Raw genomic sequence first — 16,384 nt, forward strand, 5'->3', positions numbered from 1 at the left:
AGTGAAGTAGGTGTTCGCAATTAGGTCAAAAAACAAAGTCAAAGCTATTCCCAGTTACTAACTGGGAACAACTAGTTTGTTTGTTTTTGACCTGTTTCGCAGTTACTAACTGCGAACAGTTCCAAACCGTAGATTTGAAAATTACACGCTTACTTTTGAAAATAAGTTGAAACTTATCTTATTTTATTCATTTTGTTGATAATTTATCTTATTCATTTCAAATTTTCTTGGATCATATACTAGTTGAGTAAACCATTACAACCCAACGTGGAAATGTGAAGTCTATAGGAAGCGTGCTGGCACAAAACTGAAGTGCTATTACAACTATACTAAACCTTTACTCGCTCTGTCGCTTTTATTTATCTTAGGTGTCGCATTTTCTTATTTGATTAAGTCATCTTAAGTGTATTATTTTTAATTTGAGTATGTTAATTTTATTAATTTATCATTACTAAACTTAACCTTTTTACACCTTTACACCTACTAACCCTACTTTACCCCTTTTAAAATTTTAAAATACTATACTTTTCTCTTTTACATGTGGTTCTATTTGACCACTAAAAAAATGGTGAAAAATCAAATAGAACACATGGGTGAGTAGGTGAGAGTATTAAATTATTCATGTTTAGTATGTACATCACTTTTGTTACTATGATTATTAATATTTTTGTTATATAATTCAATTTGCAATTTAGATTTGAATTTTAGTTTGAATTTTGATTTGAAAAGAAAAAAAAAATTAATTTGATTTGATTTGAAGTGAATGCAACTAAATGTGGTTCCAATTTAGATTATAAAGAATATCAAATTAAATTTATTCTGGTTTATTAATAAAAAATAAAATTACAAGCCAAACTTTCATCCCACATAAGACAACAATTTGTCTTTAGAGGTAAACAGCTGGAGTACTTATTAAAGACAATTAGTATAATTTACTTTTGACCTTAACTATCTTACTCAAATTTAGTACATTTTATATAAATAAAAAATAAAATAACATCACTATTTACATAACGATTTTGTTTGATGAACTATTACAATAAATGTATGTGTCAAATTAAATAAGACACTAAGAATGAAATTAGGAATGAACATGGATCGGATTTAATAAGACTTGGATTCAGACTCGTTTTTATTAGGTCCATGTCCTAAATCAAACTCATATTCGATGAGTTTCAAACAATGTAAAATTGAATATAACTTTATTTTAAAAAATTCTCAAAATAAACTTTGGAAAATTTTAATTTCTAAACTAAGCGTCTTCGTGTCCGAACCTAAGGTCTTTGTTCACTATAACTAATAACAAACAAGAGAAAAAAAATTTACCCCAATTTTGTTCATTGTTTTTAACAGCGAACAAAAATATGACAAAATCATGAGTTTTAGAAGGACAAAAAAAATACAATGCTTGTTCATTGTTCATAATACTCAACATAATATTTGTTCTATTTTGCCCCTTTAAATGTTATGACATTATTTTTCTTTTAGTTCGCTGTTAGTATCAACGAACAGTCGTGCATTTTTTTTCACTTGTTCGCTGTTAGTATCAACGAACAGTCGTGTATTTTTTTTTCACTTGTTCGCTGTTTGCTGTTAGTAACAATGAACAAACTCTAACTTTAGACTCGAACACACGCTTATTTAGGAAATCAAAAATTTTTTCTATTTTAAAAATTGTTTTCAAAAAAATTTATTTTATTCAAATTTTATCAAAAATTTTGACTCAAGCCCTCAAAATATATGCGGGTCCAAGGCGGATCCAATTCTCGGAGAAAATTAGAAATAAATAAGCATCTCTTGCAAAATAAATTCATACATAAGTTTCGGTTAAATTTATCTTTAAAAATAAGCGCCTCCAGACCAATGCTAATGGTTGATTTTTGTTCGCTGTTACTAACAGCAGGCCATTACTAAAGTTGAATCAAAAGAAGTCAGCTTAAAAATCGTCCGCTGTTATTAACAGAGGACCATTAACATCCAAACTTAACAATATACAAAAAGTCAACTCAATTGGCCGCTGTTAGTAAGAGCGGTCGATTACTTGACGGACTTTTTTAACTCATTCTTAGTAATAGCCGCTATTATTAAATAAAAATATACCCAAACTTTAGCATCAAAATAGAGACGCTTATTTTTTGAATAAGATTGATCTAAACTTTTTTTTTTTTTGACTTTTTTTAATCTAAATTTGCTTATTGATTTCAAATTTTCATTCTTCGACGCATGACCGAAGTGGAGCAGGCATAAGTCATTTCTTTTCTTTCCTCGATATTTTTCGCCTCTCTTCTCTCTCTCTCTCCTTCGTCGGGTGTTAAGATCTGTGAGTTTTTTCTTCAACTTCATCCTTTAATCCACTCTCTTCGTCTTTTCTTGTTCACCCTTGATTGATCATAACATTTTACTAATAAATCAGTTCCGCGGTAATTTATCCTAGATGGTCATCTTTCAGATCTGGTTTTCTGTTTGATTTGCATGTCTTTTTAATCATCCGACTTGTTAATTTTACTTATCATCTCAGATCAAATTTTTTTTTTTGATGTTAGACTTTGTTTGATGTCTAGGGTTAGCTTCTGTTGTCGGAGATTCGATAAAAATTGATGATTGTTTTGACCATATTACAAAAATTAAATCATAGTTTAAATCATGCTTACTGAAATTGAATTTCTTATGCGATCCGTTACTTTTAATTTTGATAATGGGATAATTGATTATTGTTATCTTCTTAGAACTGTAGAGAACTAGACATTAGGGCCTTAGGGGTGATTCTGGGCGTTAGGGCTCAAATACTAATAGTTTACATTATTTGTTTATAGAAGTATTACTTTTGGCTTTAGCTTAATTACTTGTGTTTAGGCCCTACAGGCGTAATAAATTATTGTATATTTTTGCTCTGCCTCTTGATAGAGATAATGATTGATTTTCATGTAATGGTTATTGACAGGTTTTCCAAGAATTTGTGATTGAATTGAATAATTGAGAATAATGGGAGGAGGATTTAGGGTTTTACATTTGGTGAGACCATTTTTGTCATTCCTTCCAGAAGTACAAAGTGCAGACAGGAAGGTACCTTTCAGAGAAAAGGTTATCTACACTGTTATCTCTTTATTTGTATTTTTGGTTTGCAGTCAGCTTCCGCTTTATGGAATTCATTCCACCACCGGGGCGGATCCGTTTTATTGGATGCGTGTTATCCTTGCTTCCAATCGTGGAACTGTTATGGAGCTTGGTATTACCCCCATTGTAACATCGGGGTTGGTTATGCAACTCTTGGCTGGGTCTAAGATCATTGAAGTAGACAACAATGTACGCGAAGACCGTGCACTTTTGTAAGTATATGCTTGAATTTTTATGATTTGCTGAGTTCTTTGATTTTGTTGTAAATATCAGGAAGACTTTTACTTTTTCGCTCATTGATTGTTATTACACTGGGAATGAATAATGATAACAAAAATATAATGTAATTAGCAAGATAATTTGCAAGATTTATGATCATGCTCGGCAGGTGGCATTAAGTGGTATTAGAAAATTATGAAGAAAACACATGTTATAAGAGTCCCATTACTATGGATGTGACATCACATTTCCTCAATAATCACTCAGATTCATTCTGATTGTTACCGATAACCTAAAGGGTTTTAGGTGTTAAAGTGTTGGTCAATGGTATTTTTGTAATGTAAGGACTTGTTAGGATGGTAAATTATTGAATGATCAAGTTTGTTTCGTATGCAATTCGTTTTGATTTGCGCAGGCTTGCTTTTTCTTGATTGTTGAGTATTTGAGTAGTTAATAATATTTTTTTTATTTACCTTTGATTTTAGGAATGGTGCCCAGAAGTTGTTGGGAATTTTGATAGCTGTTGGGGAGGCTGTAGCATATGTTCTTTCTGGAATGTATGGTAGTGTAGGCCAGCTTGGTGTTGGGAACGCAATCCTTATTATTCTTCAACTATGCTTTGCTGGTATTATTGTGATCTGCCTTGATGAACTTCTTCAAAAAGGATACGGTTTAGGATCTGGGATTTCACTCTTCATTGCTACCAACATCTGGTGAGCTAATTTTTAAAATGTGTTCTTGTACTTAATGTGTAGTTTGACATTGTCCCTTGTTGGTGTAATATAGATATTGATTGATTGATTTGTTTCTTTTTGATTGGTTACAGTGAGAACATCATATGGAAAGCATTTAGCCCAACCACTATCAATGCTGGCCGTGGAGCTGAGTTTGAAGGTGCTGTCATTGCCTTGTTCCACCTCCTAATTACTAGGACTGACAAAGTTCGAGCACTTCGAGAGGCATTTTATAGGCAGAACCTTCCAAATGTGACCAACTTGTTGGCAACCGTCTTGATTTTCCTGATTGTAATCTATTTCCAAGGATTCCGTGTTGTTTTGCCTGTAAGGTCTAAGAACGCTCGTGGCCAGCAGGGTTCATACCCAATTAAGTTGTTTTACACCTCCAACATGCCCATCATTCTTCAATCTGCTCTTGTGTCCAACCTTTACTTTATCTCACAGGTACTGAATTTAGTTAAATGTATTTTTTGCCACCTTTTATCTTATGAATAGTGAAGCTCTAGGATGTTAAATCTATGTGGTTTTCTGCAGTTGTTGTACAGGAAATACAGTGGTAACATCTTTGTGAATTTGTTGGGAAAGTGGAAGGAGTCTGAATATAGTAGTCAATCAATTCCGGTTGGTGGTCTTGCATACTATGTCACTGCCCCAGCCAGGTGTGTAATTCTCTCTTCATAATTGAATTGAATTTTATTGTCCCTGCTAGCAGTTTGATTTAAGTTGCTCACCCTCATTTTTTTGAAATTGTAGTTTGGCAGACATGGCAGCACATCCTTTCCATGCCTTGTTCTATATAGTTTTCATGCTTTCAGCTTGTGCTTTATTTTCTAAGACATGGATTGAGGTTTCTGGATCATCTGCTAAGGATGTTGCAAAGCAGCTCAAGGTAATATATAATTTACTGGATTTATTACTTCACACAATTCAGCTGATGTTAATATGGGAGTGCAGTGACTGATTTACCTTTTTTGTTTGTTTGAGGGGGGAGGGGTGGGGGGCTATATCTGCTTCATTCTTGTAATTTATATTATGCTAGATAGTATATTGCTATGTGCTTCGTATCTTTAATATGTGATGAAATTTCCTTGGTTGTGGTTGTGTATTTGGGAGGTATAGAATGATGAATATGTAATATTATTCTTTGGAACTTGATGATGGGGTTGTATAGTTTTTCTGCTAGCATGTTTTGAAGATCACTAATATCTTTGTGCTTTTCTCGCGTTTTTTTGCTAATAAATGAGGGAAATGTATGGTTTCTTACAATAAGATACATTCTTCAATAAAGTATCTGATCAATAGCGGTGGACAGATCGTGATTCGTGAAACCAATTTTGATATCCGAGTAGGTAAACCTATCATAACTTTTCACCAAAGATATGCATAATCACAAGAAAATACGATTTTTTACCTACTACACAATACTTCAACTCAAGGTCAGTTTTTAATTATAATACGAGGACGAATGAGTTGCTAAGGTTTTAGAGTTGTAATTAGCTGGATGTTTTTCCTGAAGTAAGATGGAGAGAGCATGGCATAATTACTACTCCTATATGGCATCATGGAAGCGTCTTTGTGTTCTGGTCTTTGGATTCGGGGTTTTCTGTGTTCCTTCGTGGAGGCGTTTTTGAAGCTTTATGAGTTCTAATTAGTTTACTTTCTATGTTCAAATGCATTTTTGAACATTAAAATAGACAATTTGGTTCTCATGCTGGTTGCTGTTAGTTATGGTCAATTGTAATTAGTGTATGAATTATCTTACCTTGTAAATTGCGATTATGCTGCAATTAGCTGTGCTTAATATGTTTTTTTGCGACTTTGCAGGAACAAGGAATGGTTATGCCTGGGCACCGTGATTCAAACTTACAGAAGGAACTCAACCGTTACATTCCGACTGCTGCTGCCTTTGGTGGAGTGTGCATTGGTGCACTTACAGTTTTGGCTGATTTCATGGGTGCAATTGGATCGGGAACTGGTATTTTACTTGCCGTAACCATCATTTACCAATATTTCGAGACCTTTGAGAAAGAGAGAGCAAGTGAACTTGGCTTCCTTGGGCTTTGAGCACCTTTATCACAGTTTTGTCGATATCAGAGGGAATGGTATTAAGCCTATTAGGTGATGAATTGTTAGAATCCAGCAGTAGGGGGTTCCTTTTCCTCAACATTATGTACGCTAAGAGCATTTGTTTTTTCCTCTTGTCTAACACACTGACCTTAAATAGAATACACTATACTTCTGTTTATCCTTAAATTATGTATTTTCAACCAGGAGTACAGTAGTACTTGCTAGATCATTTATGGTTGCAATTGTCTTAATTTACTTATTTTTGCAGTTTCAAGATACTACTAATCTTTACTTTTATCACTTAAAAAATGTATTCAAGGCTCATGTTCTAGTAAGCCCAGTTGTTCTAGTAAGACATGAGAAAAACCCATGATTTTCCTTTTTATCTTTTCAAACAAATTTTGATTAAAGATAAATTACTAATCAAAGTTAATTGTAAAACTTAGTGACAAATGAGAATTGAGTCTTTTTTTTGTCTCGGTTGGATTAAGTATTATTTTTTCTCAGACAAAGCCATAAATTCAATTATTAAAATGGCCTTTTGATTCTTTCAAGCGCGCCTACCTTGTAATAAAAAATTTAAAAAAAAGGAAAAAAAAAAAAACAGGAAACATAGAACATGAGATGTGTTTGAGGATATTAACGTCTAAACACAACTTTCTAAAAGTACTCTAATTTAAGGTTAGTGTTTACAATTGTTTATTAATGACAATAATTATCGACAAAACTAATGATTATTCTTCCATACAGACTTCTTATCATTGTAACCTATGCGTGGTAGGTGGAAAAGTGTACTCTATCGAAAGAAATGATGGTATATTGTATATGGCAAATTCTTTTATTAAAATAAGGTTTGAGAATTTTCTATAATTAAAGGATGCAGAATTTATTCATTTTGTTACAAGGGTGAAAACAAAAGCAATTGTAAGTCCTGATTTTCACAAATAATTTTTTTTTACTTATAAATATAGATTGTAATTTTTCATATATAAATCATTATTAGTTGTTACGGACTTTCATCATACTCAAGACGTAATTGAGTGTAAGAAATTAATTTTCCAAATCGTTTGGATGATTTTACAGTCAATCTATCTTTATTTGGAATATTTGATTATACCAAATATAAAAGATACCACTATTTTAGAGTGAATCGATCGCAAGATCTTACTTGAGTAAGACAATACTTGTTCTAATTGAGAAATTCTCCATTTAATTTTGCTAGATACTCTTTCTATCTGAAGTATTTAATCTAAACTTTTTATTTTTGGTTATATTTTTTTAAAAGATATATAGAAACTTAATAACAGAGTGAATAATATAGCTAGCTTAAGATAGAGTGCACGCACATTGAACCTAGTATTCATGATGATCAGACAAGCTGGCCAATTGCAAGCAAGTAATTATAATTCTACTTGAATGATCTTTTACATGGTTGAGTGTTACACAAGAGTAAGTTAAGCTAGCCACATCATTATAGATATTAATTATAATATGATAATTAATTATTCTCTTAGTTGAAATAAATATCACTTTTTTCAGATAAAGTCTTATATTTAATTCTAATCTAGCTCTTATTTTCTTTTAATTTACCTTCTAATAAAAAATAATAGCAATAATATTAATCATAGTATTTTTTAATTTAGTAAGCTCTTGTCTACTATTTAGGAATATATTTTTTCCGTTATTGCTTTGACCCATTTTGGTGAAAAAAATATACTCTTGTATAATTTTGTTAAATTTGTATTAGTGTGTACTCAGTTTCAATGAATTAAATTTTAAATAAATTTTACTTTGATATAACAAGAGATATTAAAATTTTAACAATATATTGACATGCATGTTATGAAAAGGATTAAAAGTAAAAAAAACAGAAATATAGTATCCTTCGAACATATAGAAAAAATACAATGCATAATACAAATATTGAGGCAGCCTTGAGAATGTTTAATTAAAATAATATCAATGCAAATCATGAAAATGATTGTTAAGAATTAAATTATGATGATGAAGAGCTAATAAAAGGCTGATCATCAAATATTATTGTTTGTACTTACTCTCACTTTTTCTCATGTTGACACTTCAGAAATTTATTCTCATTGTTCCCTAAATTATTAATATGTTCACAACTATATAATTGATGCAAGAAATATTAATATCTATGTCCACTTAAATTGCGTTGATAATATTAAAGAGAACTAAAATGTGTAAATATAAATAAAAGGAAATAGTACAGACATTTTCAAACAAAAAAATTGTAGCAAATAAATGGACGAGCTAAAAAGAAAAGTGTGGCAAATGATAATCTTATAGGAATTGAGGAAGTAATCATTGGTGTATTTTTAATGTTGTTAACTTAAGGGGTATATATTATTTATTGTTCTTACTTTTATGTTTGTTTTATATTTTTTTGGTTATGTTATACTAGCCATAATATCTATCTTGCATATGTTGTTTTGTTTTTTAAATTGTTTTGTCTTAGTTTTTTTTAGCAGCTCTTTCTCGAGTTGAAAGACTCTTTGATTAGATTCTCTTTTATGGGTATAAGTTGCAATTTTTTATCCCTCCCTTGGTATAATGGTGTTAGAATACCAAAAGAAGACATTATCACTAAAGAAAGGAAAGAAGAAGGGGAAAAAGAAATATAGAAGGAAATTTTTATTTGGAAAGAAAGAGAATGAAAAAAAAGAGAAATAGTAGTTTCTCTTTCAAATCTTTTCAATTTAGAAGACATGTAAATCTTATCAAAAACTATGCATCAAATTTTTTCAAATTCCTTCCTCCCATTTTATTATCCAAATAAAAGACCTTTAAATTTCTTTTTTTTTTCCCTATTTCATTTGATCCTAACACTATGAGATTATCATTTATGGGATAAATACATCGACCAATAATGTATTCACTCTTGTGCTCATGGTACACTACTTCTCTTATATATTTGTATCTTTGTGTCAAATCAAATCTAGATCCATTGTTTTTTACAATACATATATACCTTCTCCGTTTTGAAATACTTGTACCCAATTATAATAGATTATATAAGTAATGTCATTATCAGTAACAAATATAATTGAATAGAGGTAATAGTAAATTCAAAGGAAGATACTATTACAACAACAAAGGAGTAGGAGTACATGTTAAGTAGTAGGATAGTTTAAGATATAAGAAATCTAGTCTATGATCAACATTAACATGTCATTAGGTAAAGAAAAGCTTAGAAGGAAAGTAATTAGATAATCAACAAACCTATTTTTCTTCTTTTCTTTTCCCATGCTATCTTTTTGATTATAGCTATTAGCTTGCATGAACATGGAAGCATGAAGCGGACCAAGGGCTCCACCACCTAATAATCTAAAATTCTGCTTCTACTCTGTTATCTGTAGTATTCTCTACTTTCAATCCACCCAAATAAACAAATTACAAAAAGTGGTCTATCGTCATCTAACTCTCTCTAAACCCATTTCATGACTTTTATAGGAGGATCATAATGCAAAAATACGACAACGGTCGCTGTTGCAGTAACGGACATAATACTCCTATTACTATAATGTTGGTGATGCGGTTACCTTATCGCCAATTTCGGCCTAACTCATAAAATATCGCTTGAAATGACCTAAAATGCAGGTTTTTTACACCTTTACGCTATGCAAATATTGACTCGGATAATTTGAAAATCTTTATGAAACAGTCGATATGATACGAAATGATAAGGCCTTGCTTTTGCATTATAAGCGGAATATAATGAATATGATGAAGATGAAATTACAAAAAGTCCCAAAAGTCATCAAAGAGGACTCATAATGTCACATATATTCTCTTGTACACCAACAATTTCCCACCATTCTTTTGTTTTTCCCGCCCTTTAAACCTAACTTTTTTGCAGCTCCATCTGCGGCTGTAATCTGATCAACACCCACAAAAAATAAAGTCATCAAACATTCTTTGAATTCTTTTAACACAAAAATCTTTTCATATTGATACTCAAGTTTATTGTATTTTCCCATGATTTACACCTAAAAAACACCCCAAAATACTGGTATTTTATTTTTCATAACATGGATTGCATCAAACAACCTTCATCTGAATCAACAAGAAGCAAAATTTCCAAAACATTTTCCAAATGTATTCACCCTCAAACCCCTTCAAGATATCCTCCAAACCCAAAACTTAAAACACTTTCTGAGGAGCTTAATATTAGTTTAAAAGACTTCAAATCCGACCCAAAATTCACCCGAACGAAATCCCAAAAATCAAATTCAGGTGATGTTCTTCTCCAAGAACAAGCTGTTAAAATCAGGGCAGCTAAAGAAGCAGTTATTGCTAAACTATTTGCTAGTGTTTCCTCCATTAAAGCTGCTTATGCTGAGCTGCAGAGTGCTCAATTTCCTTACAATTTTGACTCAATTCAATCAGCTGATGAGTCTTTGGTAAGTGAATTAAGTGTATTATCTGAGTTAAAGAAGATGTATTTAAACAAAAGCTTAGATCTTCCACCACCCCATGTTACCCACTTGTTAGCAGAGATTCAAGAACAACAAAATAACATCAAAACTTATGAGATTACAATGAAGCAAATGGAGTGGCAAATTGAGCAAAAAGATTCAGAAATTTTAAGGTTAAACAATAATCTTGAGGAAATCACAAGAACAAACAAAACCCTTGAAAGAAAGTTAAATTCAAGTGGGATTTTATACCAAATTGCAAATAATCTTTCTCTTAATGATTTAAATCAGTGTCATTTCATTAGAGTTCTTCATTATGCTTTAGGTTCATTGAGAGATTTTGTCAAACACTTGGTGGGCGAAATGGAATCCAAAAACTGGGATATAGATTCAGCAGCAAAAGCAATAGAACCTAAAACCATGTTTTCCAAACCAAAACATAGAATTTTCGCATTAGAATCATACGTTTCTCAATTAATGTTTGATGGGTTTAATCATCATACCTTTTTCCTCCCGAACGAGGGTACCAAACAGCCCCTTAAACAATTTTTCTTTGAAACCTTCAAAAAGCTTCAATCTCTAACAGCTTCCCAAATTTTTATCCATAATCCTGGAAACCCATTTGGGAAATTCTGTAGAGAAAAATATTTAAAAATAATACACCCAAAAATGGAGTGTTCGTTTTTCGGGAATTTGGATCAGAGAAAAGTGGTGAGTTCAGGGGCATTTCCGGCAACAGAATTTTTCACTCTTTTTGCTGAAATGTGTAGAAGGATCTGGATGCTTCATTGTTTAGCTTTCAGTTTCAATCCACCTGCAGTTGCTTTTCAAGTGAGAAAACGGTGTCGTTTTTCTGAGGTATATATGGAGAATGTTGCCGGAGAAGATGACGTCATTAATGGTGTTGCAACGGTGTCGTTTACTGTGATTCCTGGGATCAAAATTGGTAAAACGGTTGTTCAGAGTCAAGTTTACCTTTCTTCTGTAGATCGGTGAGATACGTGTAGAGCACGCGCCGGCTAAGTTTTATTTTAGGAATCTGTAATTAAATTGAAGAAAATTTATTTAATTTAATTAAGTAAATAAATTTAATTCAAATTGTCAGATTTAGTATTAATTAGATTTTGTGTGTATAATTTTATTTATTATAGGTTAGGCCTAGGAAACAGTCCCTAGAGTTAAGAAAAATCAAATTCTTATCGATAGAAAGTAGTATTTGTTTTAATTTGAAACATGACGAAATTTCCGATATAATTTTAGTGTTAAGTATAGTGTCTAGAGTGTGCAATGTGTTTAATAGAACATTATTTTTTACTTGTATATTTTATATACATAAATTATTATAATAGACTGTAATTTAAATGTTTATTATAATCTCGATAGCTAGTTTTAGAAACTTAAGATATTTCCATAGTTAGAAATTTTTTTTCTTTTGTTCATATTGATATAATGATATTTATATTATAGTATATAATATTCTAGATATTTTATAAGAAGATGATTTAGAAAATATAATATAATTTATATTTATTAAAGAATCATTTGGGAAAAAAAAATTTCAAATTTATTAAAATATGAAGTACTTAATTCGAATCTTAATATTTATTAAATCCACTTCATACAAAAGTTATAAATAAATAACAATTATATATTAAAATTCTGTATATCTAGATAAATCTATCAAAATTTTAAATTTTTTATATCATTTAAGAAAATATATTTGAAATCTATCAATTTATCTATATAATATTTCAAATGTAACCAATAATACAGGAAAACGGGGTGATTAAAAGAGTTGATTTTAGGACATTTAACTTTGGAAATGGACAATTGATGACGGTGGTCCACTTGAAAGGTGCACGACGGTCGTGGCGCGTGGGGGGGTGTGGTTAGAGGCGCCAGATCTCATTGAATGTGACAAATTAAATACTCCAACCATGACAAAATAGGGACGTGGACCCACACGACGATACTTGAAAGGGATGAGATGTTATCTGGATTTTGATGAACTGATTGTGGCCGGTGAGAGACTGAGAGTGGACTCATCATCTTATTTGCAAAGTTGCATTATAATCTTTGTCCTATGTACATGTATGTTGTATCTACATCGAGGGTGTTTGACAAATAATTAATAGTTAGTAGCTAATAGTTAATTATAATGGATGATTTAACCAGCTGAATTTATTAATTGATTTGATCAGTTGATTTTAAATCTACAGCTATAAGTAACTTGTTCAAAAATAACTTATTTATCACAATAAGTTGTTTCAACCACCTAATTTACCAAATATTAGCATTGACTGGTTTGACCTCAAAACTCTCTAAATGTATCAAAATGAACTAAAATTGGTTAATAAACTATTTTACCAAACACTCTCATTGTCTCTACTCATGTATATTTTTTTTAACTTTTCCATTAAAGTGAAATCAAGTCCTATTTCAACTGGAGAATAATTCTATTTTTTCAGATAAAGTCCTAAGTTAATCTTAATTATTCTTTTTTATTCTTCAGTCTACCTTGTATTCTCAAAAAATATTTGCTATTGAGGGAATTAAGGTCGAAATGCGCAACATTACGTGAAGCATTGCCAAGATATTGCTCGAACGAGCAATTTGAAAATCGCGATCAGAAACTTCATTGAAACGTTGCTCGATGAGCAACATGAAGCCTGGACGAGCAACCACTTATCATGCATCCTTGTTTAGTCTCCTTTTGCTTTTGTACGAAAAAATAATGTAAAGTAAGTGAAATAAATTTCAAATAGAAATTAAGTGTAATTTAAATAAAATATGATGAATAATAAGTAAGTTAAGGATTGCAATTAATATTTTACTCACATAAAATTTTTTGTTCACATGGAGTAATTTTTCTGGATTTGGAATCGTCAGAAATAATTTAATAAACAATTTTAATCTTAATTTTAAATTTAAAATGCAAAAAGATTTTTGGTTTTGGATGCTGAATTGGGCCAATCACGATGCAAATCTATGTCCAAAACCATTTTGAATTAAATTGTACTTAGGTACCATCTTAATTTTATTTTCAACTGGCCAGCCCACTTATCGTGGGCCACAAATTGGAGCCCCGACCCAAGTAATTAACCAGACCGGTCCATGAGATTCATTTTGGGGCTCCGATTTTAGGCAGTCCAACTATGGAGGGAAGGTCTGTCATACAACGCAGGGCTGGATCAAATTAAAGAAGAAAAGAAATTTTTAATAATTTATTTAAAAAATTTCTTTTCTAATCTAATTTAGTTATTTTATTGATCGTATAATTTTCTTAAATTAATTTGTTTCGATTTGTTTGCTTGAATAAGCATTTGAACTCTCGAACAAGAGTTCTCCAACATTGTAGTCTTTTGGGGTTTTTTTTTGCGTTTGTCTATTATCATAGCTAAATCTGAATAGCACTCTTATTCTAATAGTACAAAAGTATAAAACTATAAAGTACGTTCTTAGTTCCTACTTATTTGATATCCGTATTTGCTTTTTGCAGGGTTTGTAAGGTATATTTACGAGACTCAATGTCTATAAATACTTTTCATAAAAAGTTATAAACACTATATAATATGATTATTTTATACGTTGAAACAAATCGAATAAAATTTCATATTGATTCATCTAAACTTGTAGATATTCATGAAAAATCATGTATAAGTTCTATCAACTTAAAACAATATCTAACATAGGAACATAATATATATATATATATATATATATATATATATATATATATATATATATATATATATATATATATATATATATATATATATATATATATAAAGAGAGAGAGAGAGAGAAAGAGAGAGAGAGGAACCTTATTTGTCACCAAACAAGTCTCGTATTATGCCATCTTACCATGAAACGAGTTCATATTATTAGTCGATTTCTTTAATTGATCACTTTACAATTATAAATAATCACTTTAAAATAGTAATTAATAACTTTAAGACTATAACTAAATGATCATTTATGGACAAAATGTGTATATTTGTGTTTGTCATATCGTCCAATTACTAAATTGGGTGAGGATGTTGATGGCATTGTGGTATAGACGTATAGAGATAAAGTGATGGTTAAGATTGGGTATGGTGCATTTAAAATAAGGATGTGCCATGTGCCTACAAATTGTTACATAAAATTAATGCTAATTTTTTATTGATATCGTTTTACCGAGAGACGACTATTTTAATTGAGTCTGCTTAAACTATAATAAAACTGCTTTTTATACAAGCGTAAATTTAGATTTCATTGTTTTTTTATTGTTTTTTATTAATTGACTGCTTATATAGGTCTGTCTCATGATAAGACGGTCTCAAACAAGACTTACTGAAAAATTAATACTTCAATCAAAGCAAGAGCCTAGAAGATGAACACCGACCATGACTCTAACTCACACACATGCAAGAAACGCCCATCACTTCGGCCCCCAACTCTACTAGCAAGCAAGCAGGCATGAGGGGTCCTTTACTGTTCTACTGTTGCCTGCTCATTAGAGGCCACAGATCCAAAATAAAATCAAATAACATCAATGTATTAAGTGTTATTTTTAAAAAAGGGAAAATTGTTAAAAATAAACTAACCTTTGCTTATCCGCTGAAAATAAATCTATCTATTAATATTTTTAAATGAATCCGCCTATTCGGTATAATTGCTGAAAATAAGGTTAACTAATGTTTATTCCTAACTAATTGCTTGATCATAAAGAAGTTTTGAAGATGTTTATAAAAAAATAGGTGAGTTTATGTTTAGCAAACAAAACAAATCCAATAGGTGGGTTTATTTAAAAATAAACAATAGATGAGTTTATTTCGAGCAGATCAAACAAAAATTTATTTATTATTAATTAATTTCCCTCTAGAAAACGTTGAAAATAAAATTAGAATATGTGATAATAATATCACATATTAATATATTAACTAACTTAATCTGTATGCTTCTTAACAAATTTAAAAATATAAGATGTTAAATGATGTTAGTTAATAACATTGATAAAGATTACATCTACTTGTGCTGTTTATGCTGTTATGCATACGAGTACATGGACACTAACTAACACGTCCTCTGTCTAACTCTAATTCCAATCATATGCTTTTTTGACATTTTATATTGAAATCAATTTCATAAACGATGTTGAAGGACTTTCCAATTGAGAAAAAGCTCTTGGATCTGTTTGCCTAATAGCTATTGATTGTTGGCTGTTGGTTGAATTTTTTCATTCTGAAATATTTGCTACCAATGATGATATATTTAGTGGAGAAATGTCAAAATTAATAGCAAGTATAATAAAACAGAGAAAGTATATATTAGTTAGTTTGACTAATTATAAGTATTAGCTTGATAAGTTAACTGTTTGACCAACTAAAATTTCAAAGCTCAATATAGGCCAATGAAACCGATACTTATCAGTAGTAAAATATAACATTATAATATATCATACTACAGCTGGTCTTCAATTGTTGTTACAATCACTGTAGTAAATATTGTTTATTATTTGTTCTTATTTGACATATATTTATACATGTTTAATGTAAAGCATAGTCAAGTGAAATTTTATCTAATTTATCTTAATTTAAATTTTTATAATATTAACTTTTTAGAATTTTTTATCTTATAAAATTAAAAATATTAATTAAAAATTAAAATTATATATTAAATGTGTGAAAAACTAAAATATAACAACTACTAAAAACGGAATAAGTATATAATACCTATAATTTTTTTTAAAAAAAAAGCTATATTAGATGAGAATCAAAAGGTTACAAAGTTTAAGGATCGGGTAAAATATGAGTTTGACTACAT

At 30.3% G+C, this 16,384-nt stretch overlaps 2 protein-coding genes across 2 annotated transcripts; both read left to right on the top strand.

Moving 5' to 3' along the window:
* The first annotated feature begins 2,174 nt into the window (after positions 1 to 2,174).
* LOC130824091 (uncharacterized) lies at positions 2,175 to 6,411 on the top strand. Its single transcript, XM_057688978.1, has 7 exons — positions 2,175 to 2,320; positions 2,942 to 3,326; positions 3,819 to 4,046; positions 4,160 to 4,514; positions 4,605 to 4,729; positions 4,824 to 4,959; positions 5,895 to 6,411. The coding sequence occupies exons 2-7, from the start codon at positions 2,983 to 2,985 to the stop codon at positions 6,132 to 6,134; spliced, it is 1,428 nt and encodes a 475-aa protein (XP_057544961.1). The 5' UTR covers positions 2,175 to 2,320; positions 2,942 to 2,982; the 3' UTR covers positions 6,135 to 6,411.
* Positions 6,412 to 9,683: 3,272 nt separating this feature from the next.
* LOC130824263 (protein GRAVITROPIC IN THE LIGHT 1-like) lies at positions 9,684 to 11,932 on the top strand. Its single transcript, XM_057689194.1, has one exon. It carries the CDS (start codon positions 10,190 to 10,192, stop codon positions 11,570 to 11,572), a length of 1,383 nt encoding a protein of 460 aa, XP_057545177.1. The 5' UTR covers positions 9,684 to 10,189; the 3' UTR covers positions 11,573 to 11,932.
* The last annotated feature ends 4,452 nt before the right edge of the window (positions 11,933 to 16,384 follow it).

The sequence above is a fragment of the Amaranthus tricolor genome, chromosome 9, assembly GCF_026212465.1.
Source record: "Amaranthus tricolor cultivar Red isolate AtriRed21 chromosome 9, ASM2621246v1, whole genome shotgun sequence".
Lineage (NCBI taxonomy): Eukaryota > Viridiplantae > Streptophyta > Magnoliopsida > Caryophyllales > Amaranthaceae > Amaranthus > Amaranthus tricolor.